This window comes from Rissa tridactyla, chromosome 7, assembly GCF_028500815.1.
Source record: "Rissa tridactyla isolate bRisTri1 chromosome 7, bRisTri1.patW.cur.20221130, whole genome shotgun sequence".
NCBI lineage: Eukaryota > Metazoa > Chordata > Aves > Charadriiformes > Laridae > Rissa > Rissa tridactyla.
The window spans coordinates 51,962,197-51,982,822 of record NC_071472.1 but is presented as its reverse complement, the minus strand read 5'-3'; the positions used below and the strand labels follow the sequence as shown (position 1 = coordinate 51,982,822).

The 20,626-nt window shown below is 45.7% G+C and overlaps 3 protein-coding genes across 7 annotated transcripts in view; 2 read left to right on the top strand and 1 right to left on the bottom strand.

Annotated features, from left to right (window-relative positions):
- The window catches only part of PIGL (phosphatidylinositol glycan anchor biosynthesis class L), a 65,534-nt gene extending 58,656 nt beyond the window's left edge, over window positions 1-6,878 (top strand). For 2 of the 3 annotated variants that reach the window (XM_054209338.1, XM_054209337.1), the window contains exons 7-9: window positions 908-1,041; window positions 2,112-3,021; window positions 6,359-6,842. In XM_054209338.1, coding sequence (XP_054065313.1) covers window positions 908-937 — 30 coding nt within the window. In that variant the 3' untranslated portion in view covers window positions 938-1,041; window positions 2,112-3,021; window positions 6,359-6,842. Of the gene's footprint in view, window positions 1-907; window positions 1,042-2,111; window positions 3,022-6,358 lie in introns of all 3 variants that reach the window. The other variant, XM_054209336.1, reaches the window with a different exon arrangement.
- CENPV (centromere protein V) lies at window positions 3,851-7,095 on the bottom strand. The gene is made up of 5 exons (XM_054209339.1): window positions 6,831-7,095; window positions 5,763-5,861; window positions 4,970-5,039; window positions 4,465-4,579; window positions 3,851-4,116 (listed from the first exon to the last, which is right to left on the bottom strand). Exons 1-5 carry the CDS (start codon window positions 7,061-7,063, stop codon window positions 3,992-3,994), a joined length of 642 nt encoding a protein of 213 aa, XP_054065314.1. The 5' UTR covers window positions 7,064-7,095; the 3' UTR covers window positions 3,851-3,991.
- Window positions 7,096-14,124: 7,029 nt separating this feature from the next.
- UBC (ubiquitin C) lies at window positions 14,125-16,747 on the top strand. 3 transcript variants are annotated; one of them, XM_054209326.1, is made up of 2 exons: window positions 14,125-14,280; window positions 14,982-16,747. In XM_054209326.1, the coding sequence occupies exon 2, from the start codon at window positions 14,988-14,990 to the stop codon at window positions 16,587-16,589; it is 1,602 nt and encodes a 533-aa protein (XP_054065301.1). In that variant the 5' UTR covers window positions 14,125-14,280; window positions 14,982-14,987; the 3' UTR covers window positions 16,590-16,747. The 3 variants fall into 3 exon arrangements, with proteins under 3 accessions (XP_054065301.1, XP_054065300.1, XP_054065302.1); XM_054209325.1 differs by lacking the exon at window positions 14,125-14,280 and adding an exon at window positions 14,308-14,326; XM_054209327.1 differs by lacking the exon at window positions 14,125-14,280 and adding an exon at window positions 14,322-14,382.
- Window positions 16,748-20,626: the final 3,879 nt, after the last annotated feature.

The following is a 20,626-nucleotide window of genomic DNA, read 5'->3' as shown; positions in this document are numbered from 1 at the left end:
TTTCTCTCCTTTGCATAGTTTCACTGTTTAAGGGCACTCTGAAGAAAATCTCATTGCAAATCTAATTGTATATGCGACCACCTGTGTAAACTGTGACTTTGGCCTCTTCTGTCAAACTGTAATACAATGTCTGAAGCGTGGAGCATAATCACATCAGCTTCCAAACCCTGAGAAATCCTAAAGCAGCTCCCTTGAGAGCTGCAGGCTCTTAATGGGACCATCAGTAGCTCTGAGCTCATCAGTGAAGACAATTTAGCCATGGTAAAAAAAAAATAGCAATTAACTTTTGAGTTCAGGGGGCTGTTTAAAACAGAAAAAAATTCCGCACCAGTGGGATCTTTCTAAATGTTACCTGCATCTGTTTCATCACAAACATCTGAGCAATGAATTCTGGAACTCTGTTAAAGTGTAACTGCCTACATGAGTGAATATTTGATACGGCCATTCCTGAATCTTTTAAATATTTTTTATGTAGCTAAGAACTGGAATAGAAAGAGGAAAATTCATTTTTGTAGCTGAATGTTTTTGTGCTCCTGTTTTACGTTTCCATTATATGATGTAGTGCCAGCATTCAGAGAGCCATCCTGTGCTTCTCCCTTTGAGTCTAACTACGTAGGAGTAATTTAAATTATAACCAAAAATACCCCCAAACCCTCTGGTGTTCAGAGCTAGCTTTGCTTTCCACAGACCACGTACAGAACGAGAACCAGTACAAATGGTCATTGACATGTACTGGCACAAAGAGATCCTGGTGGAAGCACAAGTACAAGTTGTTCCTCTTTTGCACAAAAAGGGTCCCCACGGCCAGCAGTACAGGGGAGCCTGCAAAGATCTGCTGAGCCTGGAGAGGTGGGAACCTTACAAGAATGTTGTTGTTTTGAAATATTTACCCTCTTTCCCTGTGTAGGGTGCCGTGTGCTCGTGCTTGAATCAGTAAATCTCTTCCGGAAGTACACCTCCGTCCTGGATGTACTCCTTTCCTGCCTCCTGCCCAGAGATGCACTCTTCGTACTCACAGAGGAGGAGACTGAACAAGCCAGGGTGAGATGAGTGGTACCTGCTTAACCTGTTTGAGTAGCTCATCTTCATTGCGAAGACATTAGTCAGAAGCGTCATATTCACAGAGAACTTCACAAATAATTACATACATGAATTATAAATGTCACTCATTAGTGATTTGTAAAACATGAACGGACAAGACAGGTTGCTTCAGGGTAGCGGGATGGGGCTGAGCAGATTTGCAGCTCAGAGATCTTCAGTAGTCACAGCGCACTGAGTTTTACACTGTGTCTAGGATGTATTTCAAAGGAGACTGGGTCCAACATAATATTCTGAACACGTGAGTGGCCTGTCCAAGAATGGCATGACTGCATGCCAGGAACAATGTCCTTGGCTCTAACTAAGGATGGAGACAGCTTGTGAACTTGTGGTCCAAAGATCTTTACGAGTTCCCTTCTCTACTGTGTATTTTTTGAACTATTTTGCTGCATAAGATCTCACGCATTTAGTCCACAGTTCCCAGAATCTGATTAGTTCCCCTTCCATAGCATGAAAATATTCGCCCAGCAAACAGTCCTGTTAATCCACAAATTACAGAATTTTCCTGCTTACGTACGGAAACTGCTCTGACAAAGGTGGCTCTATTCACTTGTGGTTTTTGTTTCTGAAATCTGACCTTTCTAAGCTGGTGTACTATAAATAGGTTAAGTTAAGGTTTAGCGGGCAATCTATGATCGGAAGCAGCATGCCAAGTGTTCTCAGACGTACACCTATCGGGTTTCTGCTTCCCCAGCATGTGAACACCCAGGTGTGAGATCACATAGGGAGGAGGAGTTATGTGACAAAGAAACTCACAGCACCAATCTACAGCTGATAATGTCCTTTCTAGCAGGAGCCCTCTGAACGCCAGCCACACAGGGGCAGACAGGCTTCTCCCTGCCCTTTGGCCCTATAGAATAGGCAGCCTTCTACCTCCCATGACTTCTTCCCTGCTCACTGCAAACAGGCTGTCCTGTGAATTGGCAGTGAACTTCAAAAGAGGCCTAGGAAACTGCCCTCTCATTAGGTCTGGAACGTTCTTGTAATGCTTTCTCAACTATTTTTCTTTTTAGAAAGCCATGCGGTGTCATCACAGCCAGCTTCTCTGGTTTCGCCACATCTATATGCGTTTCTCACGTTATATGATGATCAATTCACTCCGCCTTCTGTAAAAGAGATGCTGCTCAACTTCAGGAGTAAAAGAATGAATAAAAGACCACGTCAGGCCATGGACTAAAGAAAACTCACCTGTTACATGCCAAAGAGGACACGATTCTCTTTGTGTAGCATTCTTTCAGACTACAAAAAAACAGGCTGTATGAACTTGTTTGTGAGTATCTTGTTGCCTCATACATGGAGATGAACAGGGTTCAACAACTACTCCAGTTTCTCACCGCAGAAGCTTAAATAGGTTAAGAAATTTGGATTAACCTAATTAGGAGTAAAATGCAGGAGTATCCTCCAGTGGAGAAGATATGGCACAAACTACTTTTTCCCCAAGAGGATATAGCTGCAAAGACTGCTTGGCAACTATCTCTTGGTGCTTCTGTAAAATCCAAATATCAGGAGTGACTTTTCAAAGATCATGCTATCGCCACAGATAAAACTAGAACCACAAGACCTGTCTTATTCAGTCGGAACTTTAAAAAGCCAGAGCTTATGAATAAAACATCAGAAACCACACAAACTTCTCTAATTGCACTGATCTTTGCTGCAACTGCTGCTGCTTTCATACACACTGTGTTACAGGCATGTTCCTCATGAAACATGAGCATTTCTTCTTGCTTGAAAACATGGAGCTTGAGATCAACTCACAGGAGTCTCAACGGGATGTAAGAATGAGGCTTAAGGGACCCAGACTGTAACTTGGTCTTTTATAGAACACAAGCAGAGATAAAAATTGCAAGAGATGTTTCAAAAGCTGTTCCACTTATGTAAATGACAAGTGCAAGAGTTAAAGATCCTCTGTCTTTACGTTAAAAGGTAAGCGAAGCAGCTTTCAGGGTTTCATTTCTTAGTCTATGTAGAGATTTTACTAGTGATTTGGGTTTCTGTGGGATCATGGGATCATGGTGGAGCAAAGTCAGGAATATTCAACATTTCTGTAGGCCTTTGCACTCATTAATGTGGGCTCGCATCTGCAAGAGGCCTCTTTTTTGCCTCTGCACAGCTGGTCATTGCATAGGCAAGATCAGAGCCCAAATTACCAGATCCTGATCTGTTGCTGTGGACACATCCTCCTCCTGAAGACAACAAACGGGTTCCTGGTTGTACTGAAGTACGTGCCCATTGCTGTAAGAGTGTGACAGTGCTGACCTCTGTTCCCTGGCCATGCGTCAGTGCCTAACCATATGCTTACTCAGCCTTTAAGACCATGAGTAAGTCCAGACTTAAGCAAAACAGAACTTAATCACATGAATAACTTCAGTGGCCCCTCTCTTGCATACAGCTAAGCACCTGTGTAAATGCTTTCTGAACTTGAGCCTACGCTTTACTGAACATGAGCCTGGTAAGCTCTTTCAAATCCACTTGAACTCTAAATCCATGCTCAATTCATTGAAGTCAACGGAGAAAAAAACAGTGTAAGTTAGTATTATGTCCTAAGCAAGAGATTATCTTATATAGGGCATTTTTATAAGCCAGGCTTGAAACACAGGAAATATCCATAAAAAAATTAATTTTTTTTTTTTGTACTTTGCTCTGTTTATTGTGATTTAAACTTTAGCACAGCTAAGGGCAAAGTACCAAAACAGCAAGCCCTGCAGTGGTTTATAGAACAGAGGTAGCTTGAAAACTGAAAGTCACGAATGGGACAGGCAGCATAGAAAGATTTATTTAAGAAACAGAGAACAGATAACCACAAAGTAGAGACTGATTTTGCCAACCCTCCCCCAGGAGAGCCCAGAGTACAGTTCCATGGCAATGCTTCAAGTTCAGCTGCTGGAAGGGTATGTCAGGGTTTTGACATGTCTCTGATGGTCTTATGTTCCTTCACTGCCTTCTCCCATTCCTTGCCATTGATATCCTCTGTGACAATGGTCTGCACGGTGCCATCATCCAGGCAATGGGGAGCTATTCCTGAAGAAAGACAGAGTACACAGAAACCTGCTTTTCATAGTTAAAGTGTGGGAGATGCCACCACCATTCTGTGGGATGGGGCATCTCAGGGAATCGTAAATGCTCGGTTAAGGCTGAGGAGCCTTGATGAGAAACCTCTCGTGGGCAGAAGCCCACAAGTCACAGGTAAGACTGTTTCTTCTGGAGGTGCTACAGGTTCAGGCCGCAGTTCCAGATATCTATCACTTTAGGAACAAACACTTAAGACATATGCGGCTCACTGCTGTAATGTTAGTAGCCAACGGAGTCTTTATTCAGGGTTCACTTGGTGGTTAGCTTTGGTTACCACAGTTTACTCTTTCTACCTACCATAACCATCTGGATTAGAACGAGGAGTATAAAAGCTCTGTACACCACAGGTCTTGCAGAACGTGTGCTGGGCACGATGTGTGTTGAAGGTGTACGTTGTCAAATTATCAGCACCCTAAGCAAATGAAAAGCAATGTAAGTTTTCCGCATAAATAGACATATTAATTACTTTCTATGGGCCTGTAGCTAAGAAACGTAAAATTTTAAATACCACCTTCATGTCTTTACTTGAGATACAGAGTTCTGCATTCATGCTCCTTTTCTGAACCCCTGTGCTTTGTATCTACGTGCGTCCATCCCAGTCAAGCCTGAGAACTGCAAGAGCTCTAATGTCAGCTCACTAAGATGCACTAACACCCACACCAAATGGCATAAAATTCAGCCATTTCCCCCAACCAGCCATAGACAAACTTAGGACAGAAGACTGGCTGCCAGTTGCATTTTTGAGGATAACACTGGATTATTCTGCTCGTGTTCATGTCCTCTTGCTTCTTTCTTACTCTACCTTCAGCAGCTTGAAACGTGATGCTGGGACAATGAAGTGTCTGTTCTGTTTCTTTGTGCAAATGCTGCAACTGTAAAAGAAAAGGCAGAGCTTTCTAGAAGCAGCGGACAAGTTGTAGTACAGCAATCAGATCAAGCTAAAAGCACACCCATGGAACAGACTGACCCTACACAGGTACACTGAGGAGGTATTCTCCTACATCAAACATGATATGCCATTTTTTCTTCACATATACAACTCTCAACAGACAAACCAAGGACAAACTCTAGCCCTGAGAAATCCATTTAATCTTTCAGACCAGGCGTTGCCAATTTTGCCAACATTAATTACCTTGCAAACAAGAAAGTAAGATTCAGAAGTTTACCCATGAGCGAGAAGCAGGCGAAGGGGGATCACTATTGGAATCAGACACTGTAGTTTGAAGCAGACGTGGTCAGACATGTAATGTTCCCTTGAGAAGACCAAGTTAAAAAGGGATTGATGTGCTTTGAGCAGACTGCACTTAGAGGAACCATAAAGCAGATGGCTGAGCACCTGTACTCATTAGATCTCTCCTGACACTTTCTGCATGAGCATGGATGTGACACCTCAAGTCCTGCACAAAGAAGCAGGACCTGAAATCACCAGCACTGATCCATACTGGATCAGGACATAATTAGGGTTATACCCTATGGAAACAGCGCAGAGGATGTTCTGCAGTTGTGTCATCTTCTTTTAGCTCTAAGGTATTGATTGAAAAATCATACGAGCTTTTATTCATCATTGAGAATAGGGAGCAAAAAAAAAGACTCACTTGCAGTTAAAAACATGCAGATCTGCTGAAGCCCAGACCTCAAAGCGGACGGCTCCGCAGTGGCAGCCTCCCGTGTGTTTGACCAAGCCTCTATATTCGCTGGAGAGAGAAACAACAGGTTTTGTCATCATACTTGGGGTTTTTTTTGGCCAAGCAAACAGTAAGGCTGTATACTACATCATTCAGTTCTGCTTTAAGCAATTGCACAACACCAGAAAATATATCCACTCAAATGTATTTTAATGAAATGTGCCAAAGTGAGGTAGAGGACGGCTTTTGTCTTCTGCAGCAATTACATTTCTGGCTTAATTAAAATGGTGAAAAGGAAAGAAGAGCAACAGTTCAAGTACCTTCCGCATGCAATGTGAAATATATACTCCCTGCCACAGTCCAGGTCAAAATGCTGACCCAGGCTGCAGCATTAGCCATGCACGGAAAGGAGTGCTGGTATCACAAGAGAACCCTCTTGGAACTGGGAACTGAATTTTCCCACAATTGTTCCAGCACTACCAATATTCCTCCATTTAAAAGCTGGGAAAAGCAGAGATAAGTGGATTCTACGTAATATTTGAAATGCATTTTATTTTGTGTTGTAGTTGCAGAGGAACTTCACGATCAAGGAATTTCTAAGCTTGTGCTTCTCCCTCTCCCCTAAGACGCCTTCATAGTGACTGGGCAGAATCCCCATGCTATAGATCCAACGCAAAGTGCAAAGGGAAAACCTTTTCCTTTCCGATTTTCACTCCCACGGACAGCTACTGATTTCAGGCCAGTGATGAGGAAATGGGTGGGGATTTAGAAGCTGGGCCTCGGATTCCGCACGGGCATTTTTTTTTTTTTTTTTTTGATGGGAGAGCCCTAAACCACGGGAAGCTTTAGCATAAAAAGCCACTTTGTCCGTGGTGCGTGCGGTCCCCCCTCCCCTTCTCTGCGGCTCTCCGGAAGCCCGCGTTGACTCTGCTGTGCGGATGCTGCCAAGACGACGACGCTCTAACGGGGGAAGGAGCCGCCGGGCAGGGCGGCTCAGCCGGGCGGCGGCGGGACCAGCCGCCCCGGCCGCGTACTCACTAGGCGTCCAGCAGCAGCCGCGCCGCCTCCTCGCAGCTCAGCCGGTGCCGCTCCTGGAAGGCGGCCCAGCGCCCGCTCTGCGCCCCCAGATCGAAGGCGCCGGGCCCGGGGGGTTGTTCCGGGGATCCGCCCGCCGCCTCCCCTCGCCCCCGGCGGCTCCGGCCCGCGGGGGAGCTGGCGGCCGCGCTGCCCCGCCGGGACCGCCGGGCGCTGCCCGCCGTGGCTCGCCCCATGCGCCGCCGAGTCTGGCTGCTCCCCGCCGCCGCCAGGGGGCGCCGCAGTGCCGCGGCGGCGCGGGAGCGGGGTGGCCCTGGGGAGCGGGGTGGGCCGGGCCGGGCCGGGTCCCCGGCTCCGCTCCTGGCATCGGTCCCCGCTGCCGGCTGTAACGGGGCACGGCGCGGGGGGAGCGGGACACCGTGAGCGAGAAAAACTGGAAATGGAGGAAAATCCAGACCCCGCGCTGCAAGCCGGTTTGCCCGAAAGGAGAGCGGGCTCGCCTCTTCCCTGCAAAACACCTCGGAATGGTCAAAACGCCAGTTACCCACAAGCAGGAGGTTTTTCCTTTAATTATAAGCCTCACGTATTGGAGGATGTCAAGGTACTTTGCAGACCCGAGGTGCTATTAAAAGTATATTGCTTCACATCTCTGCTATGCACCCCCTCAATTAGAACCAGGGCTGCTGTTTAACAATACTGCAGTCTATCAGGATGCGCCTTCGGACATGTGTTTAGAGGTTTGAAATCATTGTGTCAGCCTTGCAGAGAAATGGGTGCTAAAACAATTCCCACTAGACAACTTTTCAGAAATTCTGTCACCAAAGTCTTAAGAAGGGAAACAATCAAGATAGTACAGACCTTTTTCTTAAAAAAAAAAAAAAAGAAAAGTTATGTATTATCTTGATTGGTTTGTGTTTTGGTTTGGTTTGGTTTGGTTTGGTTTTTTTGAAAAAAGCCTAGGAAAATGTAAAAGCACCCAACTACTGGCAAATATCTTAGAAAAGTTTATTCTTGAATATCTGAAATGCAATGCTGTTTCTCAAGTAAAACTATTCAGTGCAAGGGAGAAGTACAAAACTTGTAGGTGTCCAAGTCACCTTTGTTTGGGGAAAAAAAATCACCCCAAAGATGAATCTTTGTGGCCAGTGTTGCAGGACTGGAAATTTATTTTATAATCAAGAATTTCTGTTTTCAACGGGACTGAATGTCTTGCTCGGTTCAAGAAGGGGAACAGGGAAAGATGTAAACAAGGTTGACAGTGTGTTGTGGGGTCATGTCTCAGCCAGGAATATAGCAAAGCAGCTGGACAATGATGAAACAGCTATCAGCGCTCTCTGGTCTGGAAAACAGCTTTAAAAACATGTGACTACAGTGTGTAGGCTGCTTCCTGAGATGGCACATACCAGCACTCGCATAACAACCCCGTGGCTCAGCACCTCTCTGCTCTGATGATGGGAAAAGGCACTGAGTTACAATTTCCTGTTACTCCTCATGTGAACCTCTGCACCGGTTACTCATCCTAATGGAACCATTTTAATATACCGTATGTGACAAATTCTGGCCAATGCCAGCATGTTCATCTGTAGTTCCTGATCTGCGCCACTCCCATACCTTTAGTCACACTAGATTTTGTATTAGTCATCTTATATTTTGGGAGGAAAAGTCACTGAGGTGAAACTGGAGACGACAAACTGAAACTGAGCCTGGGCGGTTTGCAGAATGGATTCATTTGCCTTCAGTGTGGGGTATGGCCAGCAGCAGTTGCAGGTTTCAGCCTACATGGTCTGTCTTTTTCTAAAAACAGTTAACTGCACTAAACTGAAAGCTAGAACATATTTTAGGAGCTTGTTAGTGATCAGTTCACACAAATGACCTCCTCTCTGCAAGCCAGGAGACATTAGCACTTGTACACCCTCAAAGAGCAGTTTCAGTGAGAAAATGAGTGAACATGCAGTCCATGTAATATCTGCAAATCTATCGCTCTCTGTGCTGCTCCACAATTGGTTCAACATATTTTAAATGTAGAAAGTATTTTGAGAAGCTAAATTCTGTTCCGCTGTGATGCTTCAGGATAAAGAACTGGGAGACAAAATGGAAGAACAAAATGCAGTTTTGTTTCAGAAGGCTACAGTAAAGAAATTCTTCCTCCTTTTTTATTTGCTTCATATTTTATTACAAAGGACTCTTAAAGCTCAAAAGTGGCTCTCACATAAATAATCAATTAAAGACTTTATAATGGATCTCTCGCTGATGATAAATTTCATGGGTATTCTGATTTGCAAGCCCTACATGTCAGTGGTTTCATGCTGTATTGTCAGTACCTGGGCGGCAGGTGTTCCCCAGCGCCCAAAGAGTTAACAGCTTTCGCTGGTACATTACCTCCAAATCTGCTGCAATGTTTGCCAAACTTTAGTAGAAGCTTGATGAAGAAGCTTTTGCTAAAGCTTTTCTGAAAAAATGGAGAAAGAAGAATTATTCAGAAAGATGGTGGGATGGACAAGAGGAAAAGTCCAGTAAATCACTGCTTGTTCTCTTTAGGTGTCTTGTGATATTCGAAGTTCAACAGCTGACGTGGTTTAATGTTAAAGTACAAAGGTGGTTTTTTGTGCCATCTCAGCTCTGCTTGTATAACAATGACTCAGCTCTGCAGACCTGGCTCGCAGCCCGCGTCGGGATTCTGTCTGTAAGGGCATTTTCATCGCAAAAGCAGCACTGAAAGCAGTTACAGGGCTGTGGGTTCAAGAGAATTAGGAACTGTGGATGCTCTGAAAATCTGAAAATTAGGGAACTAGAAGTAGTGTATAGCCAATGCCACACTTAAAGGAACTGAGGTAGTTAAAACTACATAGTTTGTGCAGGGGAGGAAAATGTCAGTGCTTGGATTTTAGTCTTATTGCTGTGGAGGGGGGAGCATTCTGGACATTCTCCTCACCGCCAAGGGATCCAAGCTGAATCTGAAGACAAAATACAGGAGGTATCACATCTGAACCAACGGGCGAAGTCTGGTCAGAATGGCCTTGACAGTATTCGGTTTTATTCATTGTTAGAGAGGTTCTACTGAAACATGCTAATAATTATTAACAGTGTTTTAGGACTTACGTTTTTCTGTTTTTCAAGGTGCTGCTTTCCTATCCTGCTGGAAAACCTCACCCCAGAAACCACATGCTAAATCGGCTCAGACGCAGCAGAGAGAACAGGAACAAAGGGAGCTCCTTCACTGCAGTGCAGCTTGGATCAGATCCAAAACACTCCCAGGCAGGAGGTAGACTGAAAAGATGCAGACAAGTAATTTTTAGAATAGACCTAGTTATTAATTGTTGCTTTCACTGGCATAACACGCAGACACAAACCTGTGATTTTAGGCTGATGGCGTCTTTATAAAATGCCCTTTAGAAGTCTCCTTACATCAGAAGCACAGTGAATTGCCACATGTTCCTCTGGGTCAAAGATGTGCCCAAGCCTGTTTATCCTGGCAGCACAGATCTTAAAGCTGTATCCCGTGTGTCCTGCAAAGTCAAAATAGGCTTTAAACAAACAGGGAGACAGAGGAGTATCGCCCTTTTTACTACAAATCTGAGTATCTATTTGTTTTTCTTAAGCTTTCAGCTCCTGAAGTTGGTAGCTTATTAAAAACTTTATTTAAGGCATTTTTAGCATAAGGTTTAAAAAACAAAACACAGATAGTTGTCTTTTTTTGGTAATCTCATATTACAGTCAATCTCATAGTACTTTGAATTGTGATTCACTATTTTTGTAACCCTTGAGCTGGGCAGTACAAGGACAAGCAGTAACATGCCTCAGCTCTATTTGTCTTATGGCTGGAACTTCCGCAGAGACTGGGCCTTACTGCAGTGTTACAGGTTTGGGGAGAAAATATTTATCTCCACAACTGTAAACAGGTAAATATAATTATCCTGTGTCATACACAGTGAGAGACCTGAGGTAGGTATGAGTAATATTCTGAGATAGGAATATACATTGTTTTTTCCCTGTGGCAAGTAGCCCTATTTTTATCTGAACAAAGGAACTGTGCTGGACTTGCTGCACAAACACAAATCGCCTGACTGTCTCGCTGTCCCAAGTTAAACCCTTCTAACTAAAGATAAACACATTGCTTCACTTGACATTGCTCGTGTAGAAATGATACGCTGTTGCTAGGACATTAGTGTACATAAAAAACAGACCCAGCCTGTGTTCTAGAAGGTACAGATTCGTTGGAAACATTTCTTTGACCTCAGATTCTTCTCTGCTGAAAGTAGGTTGCTTTGTAGTACTGCCCAATGACCTACTTTCGAAACGACTTGGAAAGAAATACGTGTTCCCAACTGCGGGCCCCATGCCCTGGCAAAGGCTGGAACCACCTGTGCAGTCAAGCCAGTCACAAGATACAGATTTTTGTTTTTTCAGCTTTGCATTTATTTATATACAGTTCATAGTCAGCTGCTTGATGATTCTTATTTACCAACAGCTACTGAAGGAGGAGTGGCGTATACGTTAAATACATACGCTTTGTACAACCACAACAGTTACCACAGCATTTAAGAATAATCACATCTCCTTGATCTGTATCAAATTCAGGTAGTAAACTATTTTCCAAAGAATATCTAAGGTAAAGCTGAAATTCAGTAAAACGAAGTCACAAGGCCATCACCTCCAGCTTGGGAGATTGTTCTGTACACGTAATATGTGAAAATGAGGCAGAATATGGCCTGCAATTAAAAAGAAGTACCCTTCAATTTGATAATAATTATGATTGAAGTACTAGATTCTTTAGAATCTATGCAGATATGAAGTGGCATGACTTTACCCCACAGAGAAAGGCAAGGGACAGGAAAAGAGGTATTTAAGCAGCTCTCTGTATTCAGCCCACTCGCCCCCCCACCGCCCCCCCGGAACAAAAGAGGTGGGCTCATACAGGCACATAGATGGCTATCGCAGATTAATAGTTAGGAGAATTAAATGAATCCAATCAGTGGAGGCTGCAAAATGCTAATGGTGGCCTGTGTAGAGTACCTCGCCTGCAGGCTATGGAGATTAGTTTAATTCTGCTAGGCCCTGCAGTTGTGTGCACAAAGCCTAACTCTTTTGTGTATCTCTTTTGACAGAGGGATAACTGAGGAAAATAATGAGGGTTTTTGCATGGAATTGATGAATGTAATCCGTAATTGTTTTTAAAGTAGAGTCTGCATTCGATGTCAGCACGTTGCTGCCTGCGCTTGCTTTGGGTAACGTCATTTCCCTGAAGAATGGATTTTTCAGGAGCCATTATTAACAAGATGTTTAAAGAACTACCCGTGGTGGACCCATCTTGTTGGGACTTCATTCTGATCTGTTGATTTGAATACTTAAACAGAAACCAAACAACAATGGTGAAAGCAGATTAGTCGTGGGATTTAGCCATACTAAGAAAAAAACGAGAGCGCTCCTGTGTTTTCTGGTTTACACATAAGGGAAGGAAAATGATAGAAATTTCTCCTTCTCCATCTAGAGGGCCATTAGAAAACAAAGACATGTACACTAAAATCGTTAATACAAGTCTGATGTGCTCAAACACGGTCCAGTCTTTAGATTAGCAGGTTAGCGGTTAATTAGTGGTTAATTTCCAGTTTAGCAGAAGTGGCCTTTCACATCTGTAAATATTAGTTACTGGTGGCGTTTGGCTGGGGGAGCTCCTGCAGCAGCGCCTGGGATATGCAGCACACACAGGCCGGCCTTGGAGCAAACTAAATATTTAGTCACCCTGGCACCATGCAAACAAAACGAACCTTTTGGAAACACTGAGCAAAACTGGCAGCATAAAGAAAACAAACGTCATATTGCCTAAATCTGCCTTTTGTCCTAAATTTATGTAGCTGAATAGTATTTCCAAGGTTGGTTATTGCCATGGAGCTGTTTCTGAACTTTCCAGTTAGTTTTCCTCTCTTCTGTTTCTACAATGTGAATAATTATTGTTGGGATGATTTATTTCCTTTTTACTGTAAGCCAGGAGGTGCTAGCAGACACAAGCCCTGTTAGGGGAAAGGAAAGCAAAAGAGCGTTGTTGTGATGGTGGTTTTTTGGTCGTTTTATGTTGCTTTTTGTTTAGAGAAGTAGAGCAGCTGTGTACTGAACCCTGCCATTCCCATGTGTGCTCAGGCTTTGAGTGGAGGATTTAACAGCAAGTTCATCTGGGTTGACTGAAGGAGGTAGCAGCAGATAAAACACTACCACGTAAAAACCTTTCTGGATTTTGTGTACTCCAGATACGATATAAAACGAGTTAAGAGCCAGTCTGAAAGGTATAATGAAGCTTAATTAACACCAAACACATTTCCACATCAGTTCACAGAAGGAAGTTGCTCCATAACCTGATCAAAGCTTCCTGTTTTGCAGACAAGTAAACAGCCATTTGAATTTCAAATGTCAGCATTTCATTACAGGGGTTGTTTTGCAACCCCACATTAAGGAATTAAGCTGTCAGCCTGGTTCGAAGGGCTGCTCAGGAAATGGGCCGCATGACGAGGGCCACGCTCAGCCCGTAGCAAACGTGACGCACCAGGAGTCACCAACACTTGCCAAATTTCTAAAGAACATCTTTTTCCAGCTTTGCCAACTCAGTTCTGCTCTTCCCAGCCTTTCTCCACAGTCCAAGACGACATGATGAGCCCTACAGCCTATTCCAGGCTCTGCCACAAACGCTTCACGCCATCCCAGGGAAGGGGGTCTGTCAGAGGGACTGGTATCCCTGTGGGGCAACAAAAAGCCAAAACCAAGGGTAACCCCTCTTTCCCCAGGGCACTTCTGCCCCCGTTGTCCGTGCCAGGCTCGTCCCTGACCACTGTCTGGGGCTGAGACAGGGACTAAACCCCTCCTCAGTTCCCTCCGGGCCCCCTCCCGCCGCCTGCTGCAGGACCGCCATTGCGCATGCGCGCAGCTCGCTCCGCGCCGAAATCTGCCCCCGCCGGGCGGCTCCCCCCTAGCAACAGCGCTGACCTCACCGCGCACCAATCGGCGCCGAGCAGCACCCGAATCTTCCAGAGCTTTCCTTACAGCCGCCCCCCGCGCCCTACTCCACCTTCCCCTCAGATCAACCAATCAGCGCCACCGTGCTCGCTGCTGTGCCAATCAATGCTGGACTTCCCGGTCTTACTATCAGCCGCCTCACCGCACCGCTAGATCCATCCGCGCCCTCAGAAATTTTAACATTTTTGAGGTTTTGAGGCCCCACGCTAAGACTGCAGGACTCTCTTGCCTCTTGGAGGAGGGATCGGAGAGGGGGAAAGGCGAGTATTTTTCATAACAGTGGTCTTTTGTTTGGGACTACTTTGGGAGGCGGATGGACACGTCGGTTTAGGTGGGAGGGGCCTGTATGACAGGAACCGTATAAATAGGTGTGGCGCTGCGTCACACCGTAGAGTCCAGCTGCCGAGTAGCTGAGCGGAGGTGTGGACGGGCAACGCTCAGGGCCGGAGACGTGAGTTGAGCGGTGGGAGCGTTTTGGGCCGGGAGGGGAAGGAATGGTGGGTGGGTGAGTGGGAGAAAGGAAGAAAACGGAACGATATTTCTGGGCAGGAAGGTATAAGGCGGGGATGGGTTCTCGTCAGGCGGTATTTTTTTGTTGGAGTGCAGTAATTGTGCAGAGTCTTGTCTTACTCTGAACCATGTCGTTAAGAACTGAGGAGAAGGGATAGAAAAAATAAAATTGCTCCTTAACGAGGAGGCAGCGTTATGGTAAAAATGGCGGAGGCTGTGGTGGCTGTTTCTCCCGGAAGCGGGCTGCTGAGTCACTGCCTCGGCGGGAGCAGCCGAGCTGTTGTCGTAATTCGCCCCCGTGAGGTGCTGCGGCAGCTGTACGGGAGGCTGCGGGGCTGCGGCCTGTCTGTCGCATTGCTGCAGTGTGTGTGCAGGGGAGGGGACAAGGACGGGGGTGTCTTGGAGGCGGCTGGCGAGCGCCAGTGTAAAGAACCTAAGAACATACCCAACCGAGCCTCAAAAATAGATTTAGTTAGTCAAGAGTAAAGAATTTAAGAACGGTTGTAGAAAATATCAACAAGCTAAATACTGATTAGTATTTATATAGTGTGAAACAGCAGAAATAATGCCTATATTTAGGAATCGCTTACAGATTGTGGTTCACCAGGTAGCTAAAGCTGGATTTTTTTGTATGTTTTGTAGTTAAACATGCAGATCTTTGTGAAGACCCTGACTGGCAAGACCATCACTCTTGAGGTGGAACCTAGTGACACTATTGAGAATGTGAAGGCCAAGATCCAGGACAAGGAAGGCATCCCTCCTGATCAGCAGAGGTTGATCTTTGCTGGCAAGCAGCTGGAAGATGGTCGCACCTTGTCTGACTACAACATCCAGAAGGAATCCACCCTGCATCTTGTCCTGCGCCTGAGAGGTGGCATGCAGATCTTTGTGAAGACCCTGACTGGCAAGACCATCACCCTTGAGGTTGAGCCCAGTGACACCATTGAGAATGTGAAGGCCAAGATCCAGGACAAGGAAGGCATTCCCCCTGACCAGCAGAGGCTGATCTTCGCTGGCAAGCAGCTGGAGGATGGTCGCACCTTGTCCGACTACAACATCCAGAAGGAATCCACCCTGCATCTTGTCCTGCGCCTGAGAGGTGGCATGCAGATCTTTGTGAAGACCCTGACTGGCAAGACCATCACCCTTGAGGTTGAGCCCAGTGACACCATTGAGAATGTGAAGGCCAAGATCCAGGACAAAGAAGGCATTCCCCCCGACCAGCAGAGGCTGATCTTCGCTGGCAAGCAGCTGGAGGATGGTCGCACCCTGTCCGACTACAACATCCAGAAGGAATCCACCCTGCATCTTGTCCTGCGCCTGAGAGGTGGCATGCAGATCTTTGTGAAGACCCTGACTGGCAAGACCATCACCCTTGAGGTTGAGCCCAGTGACACCATTGAGAATGTGAAGGCCAAGATCCAGGACAAAGAAGGCATTCCCCCTGACCAGCAGAGGCTGATCTTCGCTGGCAAGCAGCTGGAAGATGGTCGCACCTTGTCCGACTACAACATCCAGAAGGAATCCACTCTGCATCTTGTCCTGCGCCTGAGAGGTGGCATGCAGATCTTTGTGAAGACCCTGACTGGCAAGACCATAACTCTTGAGGTTGAGCCCAGTGACACCATTGAGAATGTGAAGGCCAAGATCCAGGACAAAGAAGGCATTCCCCCCGACCAGCAGAGGCTGATCTTCGCTGGCAAGCAGCTGGAGGATGGTCGCACCCTGTCCGACTACAACATCCAGAAGGAATCCACCCTGCATCTTGTCCTGCGCCTGAGAGGTGGCATGCAGATCTTTGTGAAGACCCTGACTGGCAAGACCATCACCCTTGAGGTTGAGCCCAGTGACACCATTGAGAATGTGAAGGCCAAGATCCAGGACAAAGAAGGCATTCCCCCTGACCAGCAGAGGCTGATCTTCGCTGGCAAGCAGCTGGAAGATGGTCGCACCTTGTCCGACTACAACATCCAGAAGGAATCCACTCTGCATCTTGTCCTGCGCCTGAGAGGTGGCATGCAGATCTTTGTGAAGACCCTGACTGGCAAGACCATAACTCTTGAGGTTGAGCCCAGTGACACCATTGAGAATGTGAAGGCCAAGATCCAGGACAAAGAAGGCATTCCCCCCGACCAGCAGAGGCTGATCTTCGCTGGCAAGCAGCTGGAAGATGGTCGCACCCTGTCTGACTACAACATCCAGAAGGAATCCACTCTGCATCTTGTCCTGCGCCTGAGGGGTGGCTGTTAAGTTATTGTCCATCTTGCTTGACAACAAGATTGCCAATAGCACTTGTGTTTGCACTGTAGTTCTTTAATGTCTTAAATTAAATGCAAAGTTAATGCCAGCTTAAGTAACTGCTGAACAACTGTCTGAAATGCTAATAAAGTTTCTGTTGCACATCACAACTTGTAGTCTGTCTCAGTTCAAGCTAGTAAAAATGGTGCATTTAAGTGACATGCTTACTTGGGATTTTTTCCATTGCAGTTTAAGCCTCTTTGTATTAGTGGTTAAATTAAGACTTTAATCCAGATCTGTTTCCACCCACAAAGTCCTCATTATACAATGTTATTTCTTCAAGAGTTTAATGCATCTGTGTTTCCAGGAAGGATAATATGTTCTTTTAAAGGCCTGGGAAAGCTACAAACTAAATAAAGGTGGTGGGACTCAATACATTGGTGTGGGTTTGCTGCGGTGTGTGAAGTTGTATTTACATTGACTCAGATAGTCCTGTGTGTGATCAGCCTTGCTGTTCTGGGGGTGGGGGGAGCTTTCTGAGCAAACATGAGTACTTCTGTATTTAAGTGGAAAAAGGACTGTCTAGTCCCCTGACAAGTGGTTCAAATTTTAGAGGTGGGTGTGGGGTCTTGCTGTGGTTGCTTGAACTCTGTGGAACACAAGGCGTGGGAAAAGGCTAATTGCAGTGGAGAATTACTGGTGGTGTGGGGTGTGCAGGAAGGAGGTGGGAAGGCTGCCTGTATTCCTGGTTTAATTTTTTTAAGTGGTCATTTAATGCCCAAAGCTGGGGTATTGCCATGAAAGTCTGGGTTGTTTTTTTGTATTTTTTTAATGGGGTGGATTAAAGAAACTCACCTGAAGGGGTTGGGAGACTTGGCGGGGGGGTTAGGATGGCAAAGTTCATCTGTGTAGTGGTGGGTTTTAGAAGGTGGATGTCATCATCTGTGTTCACAGAAACTTGGCTGTGAGGATCACAGCTGTCAATATCTGCTGGATTTTGACAGCTGCTTCCTGTGAAATGTGGGTCTGGGCATCCCATGTGCTGTGTGCACAGTGTTTCTGTGCTGGTGCACTTGGCTGATAATCCAGTATTATGCACCATTTTGATTGACTTGTCCACTGTAGTGCTCTTGTGAAAGTTTGTTCCTCTTGAGTTTCAGCGTAACATTGCTGAGTGTCTGTGGTAAGGAATGCACTTGTGTAGCAGTGTGTTCTTGGCACGGATTGGCATGCAATCTAGGCCAGAAAGTTAAACTACTCTTCATAGAAAACTGCACGTTGTAACTAAGTTCAGTGTGGGTTTGATGGTTATAACTGTGATAGGGTTTTCTGTGGTTTTTTATTTTTTCCAACAGGAGGGCTTGCTTCCCTGTCTGCTACACATAGCTGCGCTAGCAGAAATCTAAAGTTCTGTAAACAACTGCTGGTTTTACCATAAGAGATGCTTTTCTTAAATTGCTTCTTTTGCCTTTCCTTGATTCTGAGCTTTTTGTAGCTTTGTTTTTTCCAGACTAGCCTCCTAGGCAGGTTGCCCAGAGAGGCTGTGGAGACTCTTCCTTGGAGATACTCAGAAGCTGCCTGGACATAGTTCTGGGCAAGCAGCTCTGGGTGGCCCTGGCTGAGCAGGGGGCTGGGCAAGGTGACCTCTGGAGGTCCCTTCCAACCCCAGCTGTTCTCTGATTCTGTCACTTCTGACTGCACGTCTCACAGCCCTCTGCCTGCTCAGTACTGTATGAACTCCTTGAGCAATTTACAGTCCGTAGGAGATAATGCACCAAGTAAATTTACATTACTTTTTTTCCTTTTCTTTTTTCCTGATGCTGATTTGCTCCGTGGTAAAACTAGCTGCTTTATCTCCTCTGGCTCATAGTTAAGAGATGTCTTTTCTCAAGTTCTTCTAATAATTAAGCTGTGCTGTATGGTAACAGTTACAGACCCAAACTGGTCAGATAACGCGGGTGGGGGGCACTTTGCTGTAGGTACAAGTCTGGAGGCAGGGGCAGGTGCCCTTTCCCAGGGGCAGCGGCTGAAGGAGAACTGTTGCACAAGTGTTGCTCAAACATGGTGTGGTGCCCGGGCTCCCTGGGCAGTGTTCAGTGGAGCTGGCTTTGTGCGGAGCCATCTGTGGGGTTTGGCCTGCTCTGCTCTGCAAGAACGGGGACGCCAGGGTGGTGACATGTAGGTGTCTGCGTGGGTCTGCACCAGCTTCCCAGGGCGGGCTCACTCCAGCTGCGTTCAGCCCGAGCCAAACCTTGTTGAACCATTGGCTCTTGCTGGTCCTTGTGGTGTTCCTGTGGGTGGGTGGTCCGTGCGTGGAGCCTGCTTGGGTCTGGTGTGCCACCTGAGATAATAAGCAGTGGGAAGAGGGGGGGATGTTCAGGCATTTCGTGATTGTGGGGAGCAGCCCGGGCCCAGTGTAGGCAGCCTGAGCCAATGGCGTGATATGGAATGTGTCCGTGTGCTGCTTTCCCCAGCCCTGCAGGAAGGTTTCCTTAGGTGGGGCTTGTGCTGAAGCCCTGTGTTTGGCTTGATAGAAGCAGTGCAGAGCAGCCCGTCCTTAAAGCCAAAGCACAAGGAGTGAGATCCCAGAAGCCGTAGCATTGCGGCACTACCTGGGTGAAGTGTGGAGCTGGACTCTCAGACGACTCCCTGCGGGAACACAGGGACGCTTGTGCTGGGCTCCTGCTTCTCTTGTAGGAGCTTCTTAACGAGGCTTCTGATCCCCCAGCTAATGGGGAGATGGCAGTCACTAGCTGGAAGAGATGACTGTAAGGGATCTCTTCATTAATAAGGAAAAATCTTTGCAATTTATCTTAAATGATGTGAATTTAGGAAATGCATATAAACTGCAAGGAAATGTAAATATGAATTTGCATAACATGCATTGTTTACACTGAAAAAGTTATGAACAAAAGACAGAGGGGCATCAGGCACTATGAATGACTGATGTTAAGATACATTTGTTTTTCTTGCAATGCGGTGCTACTGCAATCTGCTTAGAGCCAACTATTCATAACTAAAATAAGAATTTAATAGGCTTTTACCAGAATCTGTATGCTATTAAAAGGGAATAATCCAAATGCTCCCATATAGACAGCAGATTCTGACAACCCCTTTTAATCCTCCTGCAACCTGAGCTGGTGACTGGCCTTTGTGCTTTTTTCTTATAGTTTCACCTAATTTCTAGTCTGTTCTCTAACAAAAAATTCTGAGATTCCAGGGGTTTTGTCTTCTGTGTTTTTTAAAAAAATAATTCTGTTTTAAGAAGACGAATGAGATACCCCTGTTATACTGCATTTTGGATACGTTCGGTGTTTTGCTGTGTTAGCAACTGCCCCAAGTTAATAATTAAACATAATCCTATAGGGAAAGCGAGGGCTAAGGCAGAGACACCTTGGGAACACCTCGGTATTTTTGCAGTCTTCTCTGCAGGTCCGAAGACATTGTGTAGTAACTGCGTTCAAAGATCCTTAGCTGCGCAGTTTTGTATTTATGGAACAACACTGTGTCACCAAAACCAGCCTTATTTGGAGCTTGAGTTTTGAAATTAGACATGTCTCTGTTAAATATTTTGATACAAAGAGTAAGTGAATGACTGTAATTCTCACAAGTGTATGCTTGCAAGCCCTTTTTGCCGTCTTTGAAGAATTTCCTATCGAGGCTGTTTTCATAAGTAGCAGGGATTCAGGTTTACTTAATGGCCACTGGATGTCACTGTTTCTCCACAAAAGTGGTGTTTTGTAACATTACCGTTGGATTTCGTATTTTGCTGCTCTTTGATTGTCAGTGGAGCATTCCTTGAAGCTGTAATCCTACAGAAAGGGATACATCAAGTAGAAAGATACTTCCATTTAAGGAGTAAGAGAAGTGGACGGTTCCTTCAAAGGCCTGAGAAGCGTATAGATAGGAGCCTTTAAATATTATGATGTAAGACTAGTAGTTACAGAAATACTGTCATGTAATTTAATTGAGTCCCCAGGGCTATCAGTCAAGTTCTGTCAAGGAATTTATATTTAAGAATATTTGGATTTTAGATTGGGCACTGGCTG